General features: G+C 35.3%; 3 protein-coding genes across 6 annotated transcripts in view; 1 reads left to right on the forward strand and 2 right to left on the reverse strand.

The window, feature by feature from the left end:
• LOC117118655 (kynurenine--oxoglutarate transaminase 3-like) overlaps positions 1-849 on the reverse strand; it is a gene marked incomplete in the record, with an annotated part of 9,257 nt that extends 8,408 nt beyond the window's left edge. The window contains 2 exon segments of the mRNA XM_033263319.1: positions 306-440; positions 689-849. Of these exon segments, the coding sequence (XP_033119210.1) occupies positions 306-440 (135 nt within the window).
• Positions 850-3,139: 2,290 nt separating this feature from the next.
• On the forward strand, positions 3,140-6,372 carry LOC117118586. 2 transcript variants are annotated; one of them, XM_033263201.1, is made up of 4 exons: positions 3,140-3,417; positions 4,060-4,220; positions 4,598-4,719; positions 5,118-6,372. In XM_033263201.1, the coding sequence occupies exons 1-4, from the start codon at positions 3,220-3,222 to the stop codon at positions 5,837-5,839; spliced, it is 1,203 nt and encodes a 400-aa protein (XP_033119092.1). In that variant the 5' UTR covers positions 3,140-3,219; the 3' UTR covers positions 5,840-6,372. The 2 variants fall into 2 exon arrangements, with proteins under 2 accessions (XP_033119092.1, XP_033119093.1); XM_033263202.1 differs by lacking the exon at positions 3,140-3,417 and adding an exon at positions 3,527-3,674.
• Positions 6,373-7,767: 1,395 nt separating this feature from the next.
• Positions 7,768-17,448, reverse strand: part of LOC117118585 (mitoguardin-like) — a 10,753-nt gene continuing 1,072 nt past the window's right edge. Inside the window, exons 2-11 of one of the 3 annotated variants that reach the window (XM_033263198.1) lie at positions 17,048-17,208; positions 15,897-16,199; positions 14,381-14,451; positions 13,857-14,069; positions 13,535-13,644; positions 12,849-13,008; positions 12,140-12,238; positions 11,748-11,882; positions 10,334-10,504; positions 7,768-10,165 (exon numbers count right to left, since the gene is read on the reverse strand). In XM_033263198.1, coding sequence (XP_033119089.1) covers positions 10,025-10,165; positions 10,334-10,504; positions 11,748-11,882; positions 12,140-12,238; positions 12,849-13,008; positions 13,535-13,644; positions 13,857-14,069; positions 14,381-14,451; positions 15,897-16,199; positions 17,048-17,207 — 1,563 coding nt within the window. In that variant the 5' untranslated portion in view covers position 17,208 and the 3' untranslated portion in view covers positions 7,768-10,024. Of the gene's footprint in view, positions 10,166-10,333; positions 10,505-11,747; positions 11,883-12,139; positions 12,239-12,848; positions 13,009-13,534; positions 13,645-13,856; positions 14,070-14,380; positions 14,452-15,896; positions 16,200-17,047; positions 17,249-17,448 lie in introns of all 3 variants that reach the window. The other 2 variants (XM_033263200.1, XM_033263199.1) reach the window with 2 other exon arrangements.

The following is a 17,448-nucleotide window of genomic DNA, read 5'->3' on the forward strand; positions in this document are numbered from 1 at the left end:
ACTTAGTTGAAACTTAATCCATTGGGTGGGGGTCCACACCCCTCCAGCTTACATCCATGCAAGAAGACACAGCACACTTATGTATTATGAATCCATTGTGCGAATTAGAATTCAGTGTGGTAAATTACAGTCACTCACTGAGATGGTACAAGGTAATGAAGAACCTGCATACAGTATACTTTCATATTTTCTTTCTTTCATTTTTTCTTATTTATTTGTGGTACTTTTGCTTTTGGTTGATGGCATTAAATAGTAATAGTATACAATTTTATTATGGTGACAGTAATTATCAAACCAATACCTACATATTGTTGATGACTTGAATTAACTTCTAGTGGATATTTCCCTTCAATATATTTGCTGTCAAAACAGGGTACATATGCAAATAGCCCAGTATTATACTTGCAGTTGTTGATGAAAGCCACAGATCTTCTAAGCATCTGTTATACAAATAATGAATGCTGATGAGCGGAATGGGCAAATATTTTCATTCGTTGAAAGATTGAATGTTCCATTCAACGAGTTGGAGCTGAGTGGAATGGAACAGTCGATCTTTTAACGAATGAAAATATTGTTTCCATTACGCGAATAAAAAAACATTCATTATTTGTTTTATAATATAACACGACACATAAAAAATTTAAATACATTCTTGTTACAGTATTTGATTTTTTATGAAAAAAACTCCCTTTTTTCTGAATGAAGATTCTTGTCATTTGATATTTTATAAATGAACAGTGCAGCATCTTTTTAACCAATCTAGAGATTGTATTAGATTGAAGTCATGTCGTATCCTAGGCGCCGTGCAATGGATGTCATTTATAAATTTCATCTTCCGAAAAAGACTTCTTTTCCTAGGCACCATACAATGTTCAAAAACGGATGGAAGTAAAAATGCACAGTGGAACCTGGTGTGAACTAAATTCAAATGTAACTCCAGTGTGTTATGGGAAAAAATATTTCCCCTCCCCCTACAATTTTACCTTCCCCTCACTCCCCCCACCCCCCTATTAGACACCCACCGCAACTTGCAAGAAACTTTGTTAATTTTTTATAAACTAAAAAACACATCACGTCTGCTCCGCATTCTTTTATTGTTTTTTGCTATCTGCAAAATACTAGGCATAGGCCTAGGGGCCTACCTCCATTTGGTAGGCAGGCCTAGCCTAGTTTAGCCTTTTTGGCTTTAGGAAGGCCTAGGCCTAGGACCGGCTCAGGCTAGGCCTAGGCATAGCCGGTCGGCCTAGGCCTAGCCCTTCTACCTAGGCCTAGGCTAGGCCGTATTTATTCTAACTGAGGCCTAGGCTAGGCACAACAGTAAATAAATGCAATATCATAGCGATTAAAACTTAGGCCTAAATAACATTAAAGTATGCCAAGCCCAGCCCAGGTATAGCACCTACCACGGGCACTCTGCTGGTGGTCTGAATTGGTCTGAAGCGTGATGATGACGAGGTGCTGTAAAAACTGAGTTTGTTACGTCACACCCACTTTACGCTCCTCTCCATTATGGAACGCCGTTAGTGCTTAAAAATTGATTAACTGCACACCGAATACTTTACATTTACAATATAGCCTTAGCCTATACCATTGTGTGGCACGGGATTTTGGGGGGGTTTTTTGAGTTAAAATCAGTTTTACCGAGAGGGGACACAAGCTTACCAGCCCATAGAAACTGCAGGTAGCATCTTTTTTTTTTTTTTTTGCGATATTTTTGTCAAAAATAATAATTACTATCATGGGCCCTCAATAATGGCGATGTGTCCCCTTATAATGGGCCCCTCTAGATTGACAGACCCCCCCCCCCCGCAAAAAAAGCGCTCGCAACTGGGGGCCCACATCAACCGGAACGTTGCAATTTCCCATGTTTTACAGTTTCCCCTCTTGGCGGCACTTAAAACAGGCAATAGTATATACACTTGCGATTAAGTAAAACGGGGCGTTTACTGTTTTTTTTTTTTCATCAAATCGACCCCCACCAAATGCATGGAAAGAAAACTAATGGAAGAAAAATTATTCTCAACACACAGTTTACTTCCCGTACAGTATTGAAGTATTCTCAACACATTCCAGCAGCAGAATTACACTGTTTTTCTAACAACTTGGTTGGGACGCATTAAAACATTTTGATGTGTGTTGTAGTTCCACGTATTTATATTTATTAAGGGGCGTTTATTTGAGTATATATGAATATATACGTATCCAATTTGAATGACCAAATCAAATAAACACACCTCCCTCGAAAACGCCTTCCCACCAGTGGCTACTACACTGAAGTCTTGAAATGAGGTGACGGGAGCGAAAGTGAAGTGGGGTGTGGCTCTTTGGTTAGGTGAAGATTTTAACTACTCAGTAGCGTGATTTGGGGTGCTCGACTGGGGGTGAAAGTATTTTTATGGTGGGGGAGTTCGCCCGAACTTCCCCCCATCGCGCACTCCCGAGATACGCCACGGCCACTGCAATAAACGCCAGGGCGTTCTTGGAATAATATGGTACTACCGTAGTATCTATGTATCCCTGTCTCGTTTTTCTTTATTTTAAAGATTAGAGTTACAGTAGAGTTTTACAAATATGTGTTTAGAAAATAATAAGTTTTATATTTACGTTCAGTTTACTTTAATTTGACCATTGACCATGCTTTTATGCTACGGTTTTTAGCCTATTTATTGGCTTTCTAGCTAGCCACGCCCCACTCTTTTTTTTGCACAGCCTGTGAAAGTTTTGGCTTTTGTATTAACCTTTTCACATAGTCTCAGCTATTGTTTAATTTTCAACCAATCACCAGCAAGTCTCACCAACCAAAAAACTGCAAGTATTTCACAGTTTTGGAATTTCTACAGATTCTCCTGAAGACGATTGAAGCAACTCAATCGAAACATCGATGTATATTATTATTATTCTCAACCAACAACTTCTTTTTTTAGAACTATCTACGTGGTGTACCGCAAGCATATATATTTCCATATACTGTATATTTAATATTTACATTAATAAATATAAAAATTAGCTACTGAAATAAAAAAAAAATCTTTATAGATGTTATTGTTTTATTCTAGTTTATTTATCGATTTATTCTAAATAGAGGTACGTCTTCATTGACGTATACAGTGTACCAACACCATGACCAACACGCAATGGTTATGAATATCTATCTAAAATGAAGGTTTCACTTCCGTTAAACGAGGTCAAAGCTTAAGCTAGCAAGCTCTACCGCGAAAAATGGCTTCTTTGCTAACTGAAGATTGTGATGGTTATTTTCTGACTGAAGATGAACCTGATATCTCCCGCGCTACAATTTTATTAAAACGTGATGTAGACATTCCAAAAAAGTACTTCTTAAATCGCATATTTTCACCAGTAGCAGTTGACAATAGTGGTTACCAGAGGCTTAGTGAACGCCCTGCGAAATATAAGCTGGTAAGTTTAGTCTAGGCCTAGCCTAGTCCAAGAATATGACTATGCTTCAATAACCACATATTGCCGTGTCGTGCCTCAAGGCCACCTGCTAGCATTGTACTCCGCCCCTGGCCTAGCGGAGCGAAGTAAACTGTGCGTAGTTGAGATGGAAAACTATAAGCATTTTGTGACTTGATTAAACGCATTGTGTGTATGCTCGAAGTATCCACCATTGTATCTCTGTATCTCAATGTTTTGTATTCTTCAATAATAAGATGGTACGACACATCTACTTAGCGTGAGCTAGGTCTAGGCCTCAGACTGATTCAGACGACAGAAGGGTAAAGTGCTTTGCTTAGACCCTCTAGCCTAACAAGGCCTAGGCCACGTGGCTAGCCTACTAGCTAGTCCGGTGCGTGAGCTTACTATCTGCAGACATCTAGGTAGGCCTATATTACTAGGCTGCAAAAAAGATACTTTCTAATCATGAATCATATTCATACTAATGTTAAGTGCATTAAAGCTCCTGCATCTTGCGCTATATATAAGTATTATTATTATTTTTTATTAATTATTATTTTTATCATCATCATTATCATCATCATTATTATTATTTAGGACTGAACACAGTAAAATGTATATCTATTTGTTTCAATTTTATAGGTACATAAGAACTGGGGCAAGCATGTGTCCCCCATCAGTGAAGGTATTGGAGAGCTTGCATTTTTAACAGTTGAGCAACTACCTCTTGATGAGGGCCTAGCAACAGCAGTATCAAAGTACATAGAGAATTTGTTAAAGACCAAAAGGTGCAAGTTAATGAGGTATGTTTATGTAAAAAAAGATAAATATGATATGTTCATCACCTCATTTTATTGTTCTCAAATAAGATAGTATAATACATACTCCAAGTATCGAAATGCATGCCATTGTGATGATGACATAATTAATGTCAAAATATTGAATCATTTTATTGTAGTTTTATTAAATGTCATCACTGTCCTGGGCAAACTCATATTTTGAATTGTTTGTGTTATGATTTGTTAGTTTTGTTATTTATTATGGATCTCCATTTTCCTCAAATAATAGAAATCTTGATATTTTTCTCTCAGATTGTAAATATGTGTACAGTATTATTGTTATTTATCATTATTATTATTATTTATTGTAATTATTTATTATTATTATTATTTATTATCAGATGGAGTATTCATCACATCTTGCTGTACTTTCCCAAGTCGGAGGATTATGATTTGCTGGGGAACTTGTTTATGGAGGGCAAGTTGGACAACTGCGAAGGTTTCAGGATAGTAAAGATAGAACGTAAGGAGTTGCACTACAGTATGTTGTGTAAAACAATCACTAACACAACGAACACCAGCAATAATAAACTATGAAAACCTGGGCTTTAAAATTAGTGAATATAAATGACAGAGTCCCATAAAAATTTTAGATATTTAATGGCATCCCTCCTACTGTTTGCCGACCAGTTAGATGGATACTCTGTACACTAAAAAATCATATCACGATATGGAGCATCAGCACCTCGTACAATGTTGAAATCAACCTCACAGCCCAACCATCAGACATTTTTACCTCTAGATGCCCAGAATATTGTCCAAATTGTACATTCAACATTATATGGAATTTTAGCTTTAGATTTCTATTTTTTATGATGGACATTTTTATCACCATCTAATGTTAGATCTTGTGTCTTTCAGCTGCTGTTTTAACCAACCCTCCAAAATGTTTCGTTGAAGTGCAAGCAGAAGCTGAAGAGGGCAGCAAACTCCAACAGGAGATCACATCCGTCGTAACAAACTTCTCTGGTGCTTTTACTCATTTGTCTGTCTGTGAAACAGAATCTCCCAAAACAGCAAGCCAACAGTATTCTTGTCCGCCAGTTGCTGTCAGCATGCTGTTCACCGGACAGACACAGTCACTAGCTATCAAAACAATAGAGGCATTGTCCACAAGGCCGTGGGACCAGTTTCTTTTGTCTGACGAAGTTCGGAATGCAGTTGAATACGAGACAAAGTACTTTGTAAACACGGCAAGGGATTTCCCAATCATCGGGGTAAAAACCGCAATGCCCATTTCAGGCGTTCGTATCTCTCTCTTTGTAAACAACTTCAAGAAGTTCTCATTAATGGAGGAGTTTTATACAAAGCTAACTGCGGTTACTCCTTTCAAACGTGAAGTAAACCATGAGGAGATCCGCTATTGCACGTTCACGCTGTCTCAACGATCAGAGTTCACGTTAGCAGCCTACCCCGGGGTTAGCCCAAGTCCAAATCCCAATCTGATACTGTACTTCAATGTTAGAAATGCAAGCAGCTGTGTTCCTGGGGCCAGGAAAGTGACTGATGATCATTGGCAAGTTAGTGACCCTGAGGGTAACAAAGTCATTCTCTTCACCCCTTTATCTTCAGATGTACGCTAAGAATAGTGCTGGGTCACCAAATGTTAGTTGGCACTTGGGGTCATCATGTTTCACTATTTTTGAGTTGTTTTTGCCAGATTTTTATAATTTTTTGTGTGCTTTCAGGGCTATTAGATACTATTATATTTAAAAGTTGCATATCAAAAATAATGTTAACATATTTTTAATGAAATTTGTGGGGCTTTTTGTATATAAATTGTCTTCAAATCAGAAATAGACATTAAAATTATTATTTTTTTAATTATCATGAATTAATGCTTTAGAACATGTTACAAGTTTACTGTGTTTCAGTTGATTGATCAATAATTTAATTGTTGTAAATAATTGATTTAATTTGGCAGGTGCGATTTTTGACAAATTTCAATTTTAAGACTCTGTTACTAATTGTTACACAAATTATGTGTACTGAATTTGTTTATATTAATAAGTTTTTCATTAATCAACTGTTCAGTATTGTTCCCCACGTAAATGCAGGAAAAAAATAAATTTACTAAACTTAATATTCATCTCCAAGTAAAATATGCTTTTTGTGATTTTCTTCAAAAAGCTCACAGCTCCGTTTTTTAAATATTTATTTATAGTATTTCATCATCATCATAACTAGGTGCAAATTTGTTAGTCTCAAATTTTCAAATATAAACATGTTTCTTGTCTTTTATCCTTTTTTTCTTTTTATCATTTTCGCAACCCACTAAATCATGCAAATTAATTTGGATTTTTTAAATGTAAAACATGATCAATGTAATCTTGAATAGTATTCTATATAAAGTTCAGCAATGCATGTACTGGGCAAATATTACGACCAAATATGTTACACAGTATGATCAATCAGCCTTGTTCTCTAAAACAAAGACGGAAAACATGTTTTTGTTGCTCTTTCTTGTTTTGTACATAGATGTTTCAGGAAGGGATCATATTCTTTTATATTTGTTGTATTTTGTACTTAATAGTAAATATTTAGTCATGCTTTTTGTCAATTTCAGGAGGTTTTAATCCTCTTAAAATTAGTATTGTGTGGTTTCTGTCTGTGCTAAAAAATATATTATAAAATGATTAGTATAAATTTTAAAGTAATAATTAGCTAAAGCTAAAGAGTGGGCAAATAACTTGTTCACATTATTTTTATAGTTTGAGAATGAACTTCAAATAGTGCTCACCAGTTTTGCTAATTTTTATTTTAAGATATTAAGGTAATATTATGAATGCGAAGGGAGAATTACATTGACATTATGGAGGGTTACAAGGATATTAATTCACCAAAAGGTTAACAATGTTTGTGATAGAATAATAGGTTACACTATATGGTAGAAGTTGGCAATATTTGAACATATTTCTTGTAGTACACAAATGCACTATTTGTAAGGGTCAACGTATTTTTCTTAACTAAAACTTTACATCATGTAACCAATGGCATAGTTTTTAACTTTTTAATGGAAAAATAAAGCCATTGATTTTATATAACAATGTTGTGCTTTCATTCTTCTAGTTCATCGCAATGATGATTTTTTAACTACTGTACAGGCTGCCATGCATGTAGTATTTTTTAGTTTTCAGAAGATGGTGGGTTGTCCAACTTCCTTGATACCACATCATATTTTAAACTGTTAACAATAAATGGATCTGCATTAGTCAACAACCTAAAGTGGCATGCGATGACAGGGGTGTACGAATACAGGGAGGACAGAGTCAGTCCCTAAACCCTTGAAATTTAAAAAAAGAATGTGTGCCGTTTCCGGCCATCTAGAGGTGCCATATCCACACAATGTCATACCTCAGCCCCAAACATGGTGAGGGTGAGGTGGTATCGACCCTCCATTAGCAAAGTGCTTCTATGGGCCACATCTATTTGGAATTGCTGGATCTGACAGCAGCAAATCCCTATCCCTTCCATATTGTTTACATAACTTGTACACATATTTTGAACTTCATTTAAATTCTCGTACAATGTTTAGTATTTATTCATTCCATTTTAAATGTACATCCTTAAGCCAAAAAGATATTTTAATTTTGATTTACATTATTGCTTAGATTAACAATATTGGTCCTGATACAACACATAAGAAAGACAACTAAAATGTAAGTTTTACATGGTAAGTTGGTTTACCTTAATAATGGTGTTCATTTTACAATAATTAAAATATATTTGACAGTTAAACATTTTATTTACGAATAAAACTGAGCTGGAGCTCCCTAGTTTCAAAAGATCAACTTAAACAACACCCCCTCCCCACCCCTGTATTATTGTGACCAGTTCTTATCCAACCCCCAATTAGCAAAGTTGCTAACAGCTAAATGGTAAGAATATTAGCTATCAACTTCATATACATATACTGTATTCATATTATGATCAATACAGTAGTTGCATAGGCTTAGGCTATGATGATACAATTATCAACTAATTTAATATTCCGCTACATTGCACAATTCTAAACTGCGAAGTTTTAATACAGAATTCCACTGAATGTGACTGTATGTATAGAGTAGTTTGTTGCAATTTTGTAATTTTTTCCAGTGCTTATAATATAAATATATACATTTCCCTCTTCCCCACCCCTAATTCCTGCTTTTTAGGGGAAATTCTTGAGCTGGTTCTACCTTGAATTATATCATTCTAAAGACACTACCCATGTAATTCCTAAAGCATTTTGCTGAAATATTTTAGCCAAGTTTCTAAATTTATTCCTCCATGGTTATACAGCTAAATCAAACAGCTTTTTGAAAGAAATCTCAAAATATTGCAAGCAAAAAACAAGAGTTAGTATGTGGTCCGATTCATAACCATTAATTTGATTAAAAAACAAAATACCATTAAAAATGCTCTCATGACACACACTGAAACCATTATGATCCTATGCCAATATGAATATTAAAAATGATAATGTATCATAAACAACATGTTGTAACTACATGTGTACTCCTGAGGGAGCAACTTCAAACCAGCCATAATTTTTAATGTGCATAAAAAAATTCCTAAATATTGTGCAAATAAATATATAAGTAAATATTTTATGTCACTGCTGTTATCATTTCTTGCACAATACATTTGGTACCACCATATTTATACCAAAAGCAATTGCATCCGATTCCAACACTAAGCACCAATGAACATGATTTAAGTAGTAAAATGATAGCTACAATGTTAAATTTGATACAATTAAAATGGTTGAAATTTAAAGGTTAGGATGTGGTCAACTGGTGCAAATAAAATCCAGCATTAAAAACTGGCTATCAGGCTTTTAATTAAATTCAAAATTATGATGGTGGACAACAGGTTTTACAATGACATACATGCTGACATTACAAGGCCTGTAGATCAGAACAGTCAATAGCTGATAACCAATCAAAGTTTACTCTTGTTTTAAAACTGATCATGTGTAACAGTGGTCGTGGAGGATTCCAAACAAAAAATATATAATTATTAGTACCACCATACGCCTGTGTCACACTACGTCAACAGTCAACGTGAACTCAACACAACGAGGCATGTGTAATAGATTGTTTTTAATGATGTCGCATCAGGATTACCACCAACAATTAGCATATATCGCATCATCAGTGTGTCTTCGACTTCAGACATCATAGCTAATGTTTGTTCATAGCTGGTAGGTCTGCACTGACTGTCTTTAGATTAAATACTGGGCTACGGTGAACACTGAGACTACACTCAACTATCGGGCATGTATGGACTGACCTCTGATATTAGGTTTCTACTGTTTGCCCAAGTTGTTATTGTTCTCATTCATTGGATTCGTACTAATTATCCTTTACTGTTTGGCATGAACTGGCTATCTGCAGCTGTTTGGCAAGAGTTTGAGTCAGGTTACTATTTGCAATAGCTCAGTGATTCTTTTGTCTATCATTGTGCTTAGCTATCTGGCCTTATACAAATGGTCCTTGCCTGCTGGTCTTCTACAAAACTGTTACACAACCTGAAAAATACACTGACTATATATTGTATAACCCACCTTCTGTAAAAAATATAACTTTCAATTTGTGATTTTCTCAGATTCTATGTACATGAATGACCATATTATTTGTTCAGAGATTGCTACCTCTGAGCAGAATCCAATGTAGTTGACCAGCCCTAAAAACTCTGACCAGAATCTAATACTGATGATTAACGATGGGTTTTGTTCAAGCCCTGCTAACTCTGATTAGAACACAGTACTTAAATGCCTTTGTGTCTTATGTGGTATCCAGTCTTTCAGAGACAACAATGTTGTATGCCTTGAACCAACTCAAGATATCATCACTCAGTTCATGGACGGATGAAAAGCGACATTTCTCCAGCGAGAAGATGTCGCAACAAAACTTGGAAATTTGGTCCTGTTGAAAAAAGGCAGAAGGAATCAAAATTAAGAATTGTAAATAACATCATAATCATATTTAACAACATCCCAAATATATTTGTACAACCATCCAAAATACATTGTTGCATAACACTTTTGATCAAGACCCGCATTGCTTACTGATGAACTACAAATTCAATCTCACCTTGAAAAACTCCATGACCTCTGTTAAGTTTTCATCTGACCCCAAGAAACCCCACGCCAACGCCGGACTGATGTGATTAGACAGTGTATAAAATCGAGAAAGAAAGCCATTTTGGTTCCTTAACATCTTGCGTTTTGCACTTAAAACGGACCAGATAGCTGTGGATAATGCCTGCAATCAAAAAAATTATGATTTTTATTATTCCATATCTGGCTGCCTTCTCTCAATTTCTTCATTTAAAGACTCATGTAAGAAGGCAAACACACAAACCTTTTTTTTAACCATATTTATAGAGAGTGACCTCTCCAGCTTATCCTAGAAGGTTGGCTGATATTCAGGGGCCCTCTTAAATAAATGAAATAATGTGATGCTTTTATCAGAGAAGTCTCATTATAAGACTTAGGGTGTGGAGTTGTTTTTAGTTGAGAAAAAGTTCTGCTGTTATGGGAATTGAACCCTGGGTTTAGAAGGCACGCAAGTTAACCACTAAGCTGTTTAACACCACTCCTTTACTAAGACCCTTACTTTACCATGCAAAAACGGCCATTGAAATGCATGACCATAGCACACATTTGAATGTAGACAAGTCCAAAATTGAACTTTAAATGATTTTCAATTACACACACTCTGGGATAACAGCCTGCTGCTTCTTGTTAGTTGTCATGATTTGATAGGTTAAGCTTACGTAGGGCATGGGTAATTTTACTAAAGTGTTCTTGTCAAATAACAGCCTGCTGCTACAGTCTTCACATCATTGAGAGGCAATAGATTTCACTGTTCCCAGAATCTAAGAGCAGTCAATATTTGTTTTATTTACTTCATACATAGATTCTACAAAGCCTAAAAAAGTACTTACTTCCTAGCCTAGCCTAGAGGTCTACACTAACTAGGGCCTAGGCCTAGCTAGCTAGGTCTATCTAGGCGATCAAAGAGTGTGTCTCACTCTTGTATGCTCATTTCCTCAATTTTAACCAATCATACTGCAATATTTGTTGACTATTGACAAGACATATTTAATTTGTCTTTTGGTGCTTTTGCTATCGGCTTCGTCAAGAAGTATAGACCTAATTTAGGCCTAGTCCTTTTCATCCAGGAGCTCGAACCGACAGCTTCCATAATTATAGTTTATCATCAACTTGCTGATCCATGGCGCGGTCAAGGGCCAATCTTATTCTTTGTAGAGGTTGCAGTCCCCTCTACCGTCAGCGCAATGGTGAGGCCTAAGTCAAGAAAATACTATTTTTCAGGGGACTAGTATTTTTCTAGGGGAATAGTACTTTCTATAGCCCGCTTCTTAACCAATCAGATGCGTAGAATCTATGTATGAGGTACCGGTATATAATGGATTCTATAGAATGCTATACATTCATCATTACTTCTATCAATAGATTATAAATTAAATTATGATACTTACTGTTTCCTTCACGGTATTTGAAAGCCAACGATTCCGAGTAATACACGTTACTGAAGATGGAGGGTCAGACAGGTCATCAAAGGAATCCAGTATAAAGAAATCCAAAACAATGTCATAGAAAGACATACATTTCACCTGAATAACAAATATTTTTTGAAAGAGATAAAAAGGTTGGTACAAAACTCAAAAAGATTAGTATTACAAACTACAAATTCTATAAAACTTTCCAATAAATTTATTCCACTATTATAAAATATTAAATCCAAATCATCAAATTTGTTAATACTGTATTTACTGTTTATGATCATAAAATTTTATGGAAACATCATTATAAATTCAAATCTTTTATTTAAAAAAAATCTTTTTACAATGATGACCAATAAGAACCTTACATTGCGACCCTCTAACTCTTCTCTTATCTCTTTCCAGTTGTCTGCTTGTTGTACGTACTCCATCATCTCATCAAATGTTTCTGAAAATTGCTCTGTATCCTAACAAAAAAGTTACAAATTTAAGCATTTTGATTTCAATTGATTTCAACAAATTAAATTAAAATGTGTTGCTGAGTACCAACTTTCTGTTTTGTTTTTCTTTTTGTTTTTTTTTTTGTTTTTCATTTTTAGACTAAAACCCAGCACACATCAACTAATTTGCTCAGCAAGCACTTTCATGTGACAGTTGCTCGAGAGCACCCTTAACTACATAGGATGAGAAAATTTATTACCTACAGTATGTTGTTGTTGATAGTCCCATACTAGCTACTGCCTGCCTCTAGCCAGGGTGATCTTTTTAAATGAGTGTTTATTATTGAACAATCGAGTAGTTTAATCGACAGCGAGTAAGCTGTTTGCTCAATGCCAGTGACACAACAAGCATCCTGCCTCACAACACAAAATACTTCAACAGATACTTTGCTCACTGTCTTGTGAGGCAGTATTCTCGATAAAAAAAAAACATGCACACACATTACACAAAAAAGCATGCTGAGTAAACTGCTCTTGCATACTCCGGTCGTAGCACAGCTACTACTAATATTATCATTGTATTTCTTAAATTTAATTTATTTAAACCATTTAAATTAACCATTCAAAATACACTTACATAATTGCCTTGAATAAGAAGGTTGGCTACCAACTTTTTGCCTGAGCTGACAATCCAATTGAGGACAGTCACATCTGACAGCAGCAGAGCCATTGCTTCCCTGAGGCAGTGCACTTTTGCTAAGAAGTCCTCTTCACTCTTGCATTTCAACATCTTGGTTCTGTAGGTACAAACACAATTAAAATATTAATGTTAAGATACTTGGTTCATAGAGCATAACATTTATTCAATAATTTGTGGATGTACTTCCTATTAGATATAAAAGAATTATCCTTTGCTGTATATTTCTTTACCTATGGTTGTCTCACTCCACCCAGGAGTACCTGGTAGGTTCAAACACAAAATGCGCTGATTACAGCTGCAACATTATGGAATTCTCCCCAAAGAGCTGAGTATGTGTTGCATATGTGCTTGATCTAATGACCGGGAGTAATAATGTGAAGCGCTTAGAGGCCTTGTTGACATGAAGCTCTATATAATTCTAACATATTATTATCATTTAGAAATTATTAATAATATATTCTGGTGCAAATATTTTAAGCCCAAGTCACTATTTTCTAAGATTATTCTATTTCTGAATACTGAAAATTTTGTATGGTTGTTTTATTCCAGTGAATATAAATAATAATTATTAATCTACCGTAATATTAATAATTGTAAATAAAAACGATATAAGTCCAGCTTACCTGTTCCGACGTACTTGTACTCCACCACTCCTAACAATTTTCAATGCATGTTCATAGAACTGATGGTGCCCTCGTATCCTACCGTTTTCTAGTGTCTCTAAATCTTCAAGCTATACATACAAATACAATTATAATATTATTAACAGTAATGCATCAATACTGTTTTTAGTACAGGCAGCTAGCCCAGTGGTACTAAGTGAGACTAAGTTCTTCATTACAGCCAATATTAAAATGGACACCTCAGCTTGAATATATTTTTGTATGAGGATGAATAAAGCCTAAATATTTAAATGAATGAATAGCACTGCCATTTTTGACTCACCTCAGTTGCTGAGACAAACGAATCACTTGACGAGCCTCCGTCGCTAGATCTCCTTCCTAGATGGAGTTCTCCTAGCTGTCTGGCAAGGTCATCGGAGTTTACTAAGGGTGACTGAGTGATGTTGAGGGCAGCCTCTTCGCATTGGTCTTGAATGCTGTAAGCCTTTACTAACAGTTCATCAAGCCTCTGTACAAGAGTGGCATCAATATCGCTCTACACAGAATCAAAACATTAAAATGATTATAATTATTTATATAATATACTTATAATATATCGACTAATACATTTTTGCATAATGTTAGTTTTCATAACCTGAAGATGCTCCAGCCCCGCCAAGCCAAGATATATAAAATAAAACAGTTACTTATATATTTCTGTGGTTGTACTTATCAATTTAAAATAGGAAAATTTTCAAGGTTAATTTGTAATACAATTAGACAAATGTAAAGACAAAAACATGCACTTAAGTGTGTTTATGTGCTGATGGAATGGAAACGTGACAAGAATTCATGTGTGTACTGTACCCGAGGAGGGTTTGGGGCACTATCGAGCGCATTTTCCCAATACTCTACTGCCAAGTCAAACGAATCCATTCCTGGAGAAAAGAAACATAAACAACATTTTTTACACAATACATATAGTGTAGATGAAAGCTGAGTGTATAACTTATAGAGTTGTACATAATTAGAGCATTCACTGCCTTTGCAGGTGACATGGCCAGCAGCTTGCTCTACCAATTAAAAATTGTTAAAATATGAGGAAGTGATAAAAGCTTAAAATGTATGTTTCATTATCCTTATTAGGTCTCCATTGGCATATTTTTTTTAACAATTTATTGAAAGTCAGCACTTGTGTGGCACACTAGCGAAAAAAACCCTAAAATGGGCATCATTTTTGCAAAAAAAAATATTATCGCACCAAGCTTGAAATGTCAGCACTATCATGTTTAGCTTAAATTCAAAAGAATCAAAATCTTGCTTAGCCTAGGAAGTTTTAATACTGAAATATGATTAGATTAGGATAGAGCATGCTGTTTGTCATGTCATGTTGGGAAAACAAGGACTGGGTAAAAACCTACATGTCTATGAACCAAAGACTACATTACGCAAATAAACTCTAGGATTGGATTGGATTTATTGGGTGTAAACACCAAGGATAGCCCATGAAAGTCTAGAAGAAGACTTATTTCCTGTGGGGTCCTTCTGGTGGTGATTGGACACTACACCAGGAGACAATCCCCTACTCTTTTCTGAAGAGTGTACTGCATTATTTAACATGCACATGGGCCATACATGCACACGGGACCAACGGCTCAAACGTCTCATCCGAAAGACAGTGCGCTATGTAACTTGTATTTCAGCCCTCAGCTGAAACTGAAGGAGAGGCAGCAATGGGAATTGAACCGGGGACCTAGAGATCTCCACGTTTCAGCACACACACAGTGGCTACCACCAGATTAGCCGACTGAGCTAAGCTCCTCTCTCCAACATTGTAAACATTGCACCAGGAAAAATAAGGAAATCAAACATTTACTTATAAACGAGACTCATTTTTGGTTTAGAGTTGCTCTTGTAACAACCAGCAACTGCTCGCTTGTTTAAAACATTAAGTATTGAGTAGCTTTATCACATAACATGTTTTATTTCTCAGTGTTTAAGACACCACCATCTAATCTAAAATTAGACACTATGTTTTGCGATACTGTATAATTATTTTTGGTGTATAAATTATTTGAAAATATATTTGTATAATACTGAAGTGAAATAATTTATATCATGTAAAACAAATTTGTCATGGATAATTTATATGATCATTGTGTCAGAAAAAAAGTATGGTTACAGTTGAAAGACCTTAATTTAGTGTTTCAATTTTCATTTCGATTACACAATTTTGTTATTTTACATAAAGTTAACGCTTCCTCCAGTCTTTGCTTTGTAGTCCCAAAGAATATGATGTAAAACTGGATGCCATGATAAACACTTAAAAAAATAATTTAACTCTAAACTGACTTAACAACAATGGTAAAAATAAAAATCATACCCATTTGAAAGAGCCTTTGGATAGTGCTGACCTCATTTGTGGGCGTTACCTCTCCATTGTGAAGACCATTCATCTGACTAGTGTCCACTTGATCGTTGCCCTCAAGTGCGCCCTCTGTTGATTGGCCAGCAACATTGACTGCTGGAATGGTTGAACTAATGCTTGAGCTAGCAAGGCTGGAAGTTCTAGAATGTGAAGATTGGTAGGACCGTGTTTTTCGGCCATACAATGACCTAGCTGGTGATTTTGGTGAGCCGATTATTGGGCTACGGATCTGCTTTCCATGATTCCGTCTTGTAAGCTCTGAAAATTCAGTAAAAAAATGGTTTTTTTTTTATTTGTGTAATAGTGTATAGCCTTTGTAATTTGTTTTAGTAAAGTTTGTGACAATTCAGAACCTTTAAACCTTCTGTGAGCCACCAATCAAAGCTCTGCAAAGGTATACATTATACCTTTTAAATATAACTTTAAAAGCTAAAAAACATAACAAACAATTCTTCCATTTAAACACACACTCCTGGCATTCTGGCCACCACTGACATAAATTGCGCCTCCAACCTTGTTTCTTTCAATGACAACGTTTGAAAAAAAATTTTTAATCTAATTCATTAGTTTCTGCCAGAAAATAATTTTTCCCCAACATAAAATGATTAACTCCTTACATTAGGTAGCATAATTATAATGTATCAGCCCTCTACTTCCTTTAGACTTACTCTTGAGTCTTCATATTTATCATTTCCTTCCTGGAATTAATCATCTTCCCCTTCCAAAGTTTGCAACAACTGAGGGGCTATGAAAACCCCTACTATTAACACTGATGTGAACTTAGCCTACCAAGGAGAAATGAATCACATATTTTCTATATGCTTATGTCCTTGGGCAAAACATTATATAATTGTATCTCTTCAGTGGGTATCTGGTAGTATACAAATGTTCCATATGTACTTGAAAGATATGTGTTACTACTAAAAACACTAATACTATTATGTTTTTCCCCAGGCGGATAAAAAATGTAAAGTATGAATTAATGCAACACAAAATATCACTACACACGCCTTGATGGCTCTCCTAGAAATATAAATGCAATTTAAAACAAAACTAATAATTAATATACTGTAATAATACGTTTTTGAGTGAATAAAGATACTTACGGCTATTGGACCTGAGGTCTTTTGGATGAGGTATGCGTCCATTACCTTTCTTGATCCTGGGCTTGCGTCGGCGGAAATAACTGGCTGCGATGATAAGTCCAGTGATGGCCGACAAAGCGGACAGCAATGCTATTTTGGTCTTAAATCCAATCACCACCATACTAAAATTCAAAGTTGACTGTAATTTAACCACAGGCACTGCTATAGATGTGGAAGTTTTAAAGTATAGGCCTTTATAAAATGCTATAGTAATTATAGATGCAGATGTACCAGACAGCTTTTAAAATAATAAATTTACAAGCTATTATTTTCTCAATTTTATAATGTCTTTATACTGAATAAAAAAAATGTCCAAGAATAAAAACACTAGAACTGAAACAGCAAATATATTTCTGTTGCGG

The sequence above is a fragment of the Anneissia japonica genome, unplaced genomic scaffold, assembly GCF_011630105.1.
Source record: "Anneissia japonica isolate Jap-2015-1 unplaced genomic scaffold, ASM1163010v1 scaffold376_len1572418_cov194, whole genome shotgun sequence".
Classification (NCBI taxonomy): domain Eukaryota; kingdom Metazoa; phylum Echinodermata; class Crinoidea; order Comatulida; family Comatulidae; genus Anneissia; species Anneissia japonica.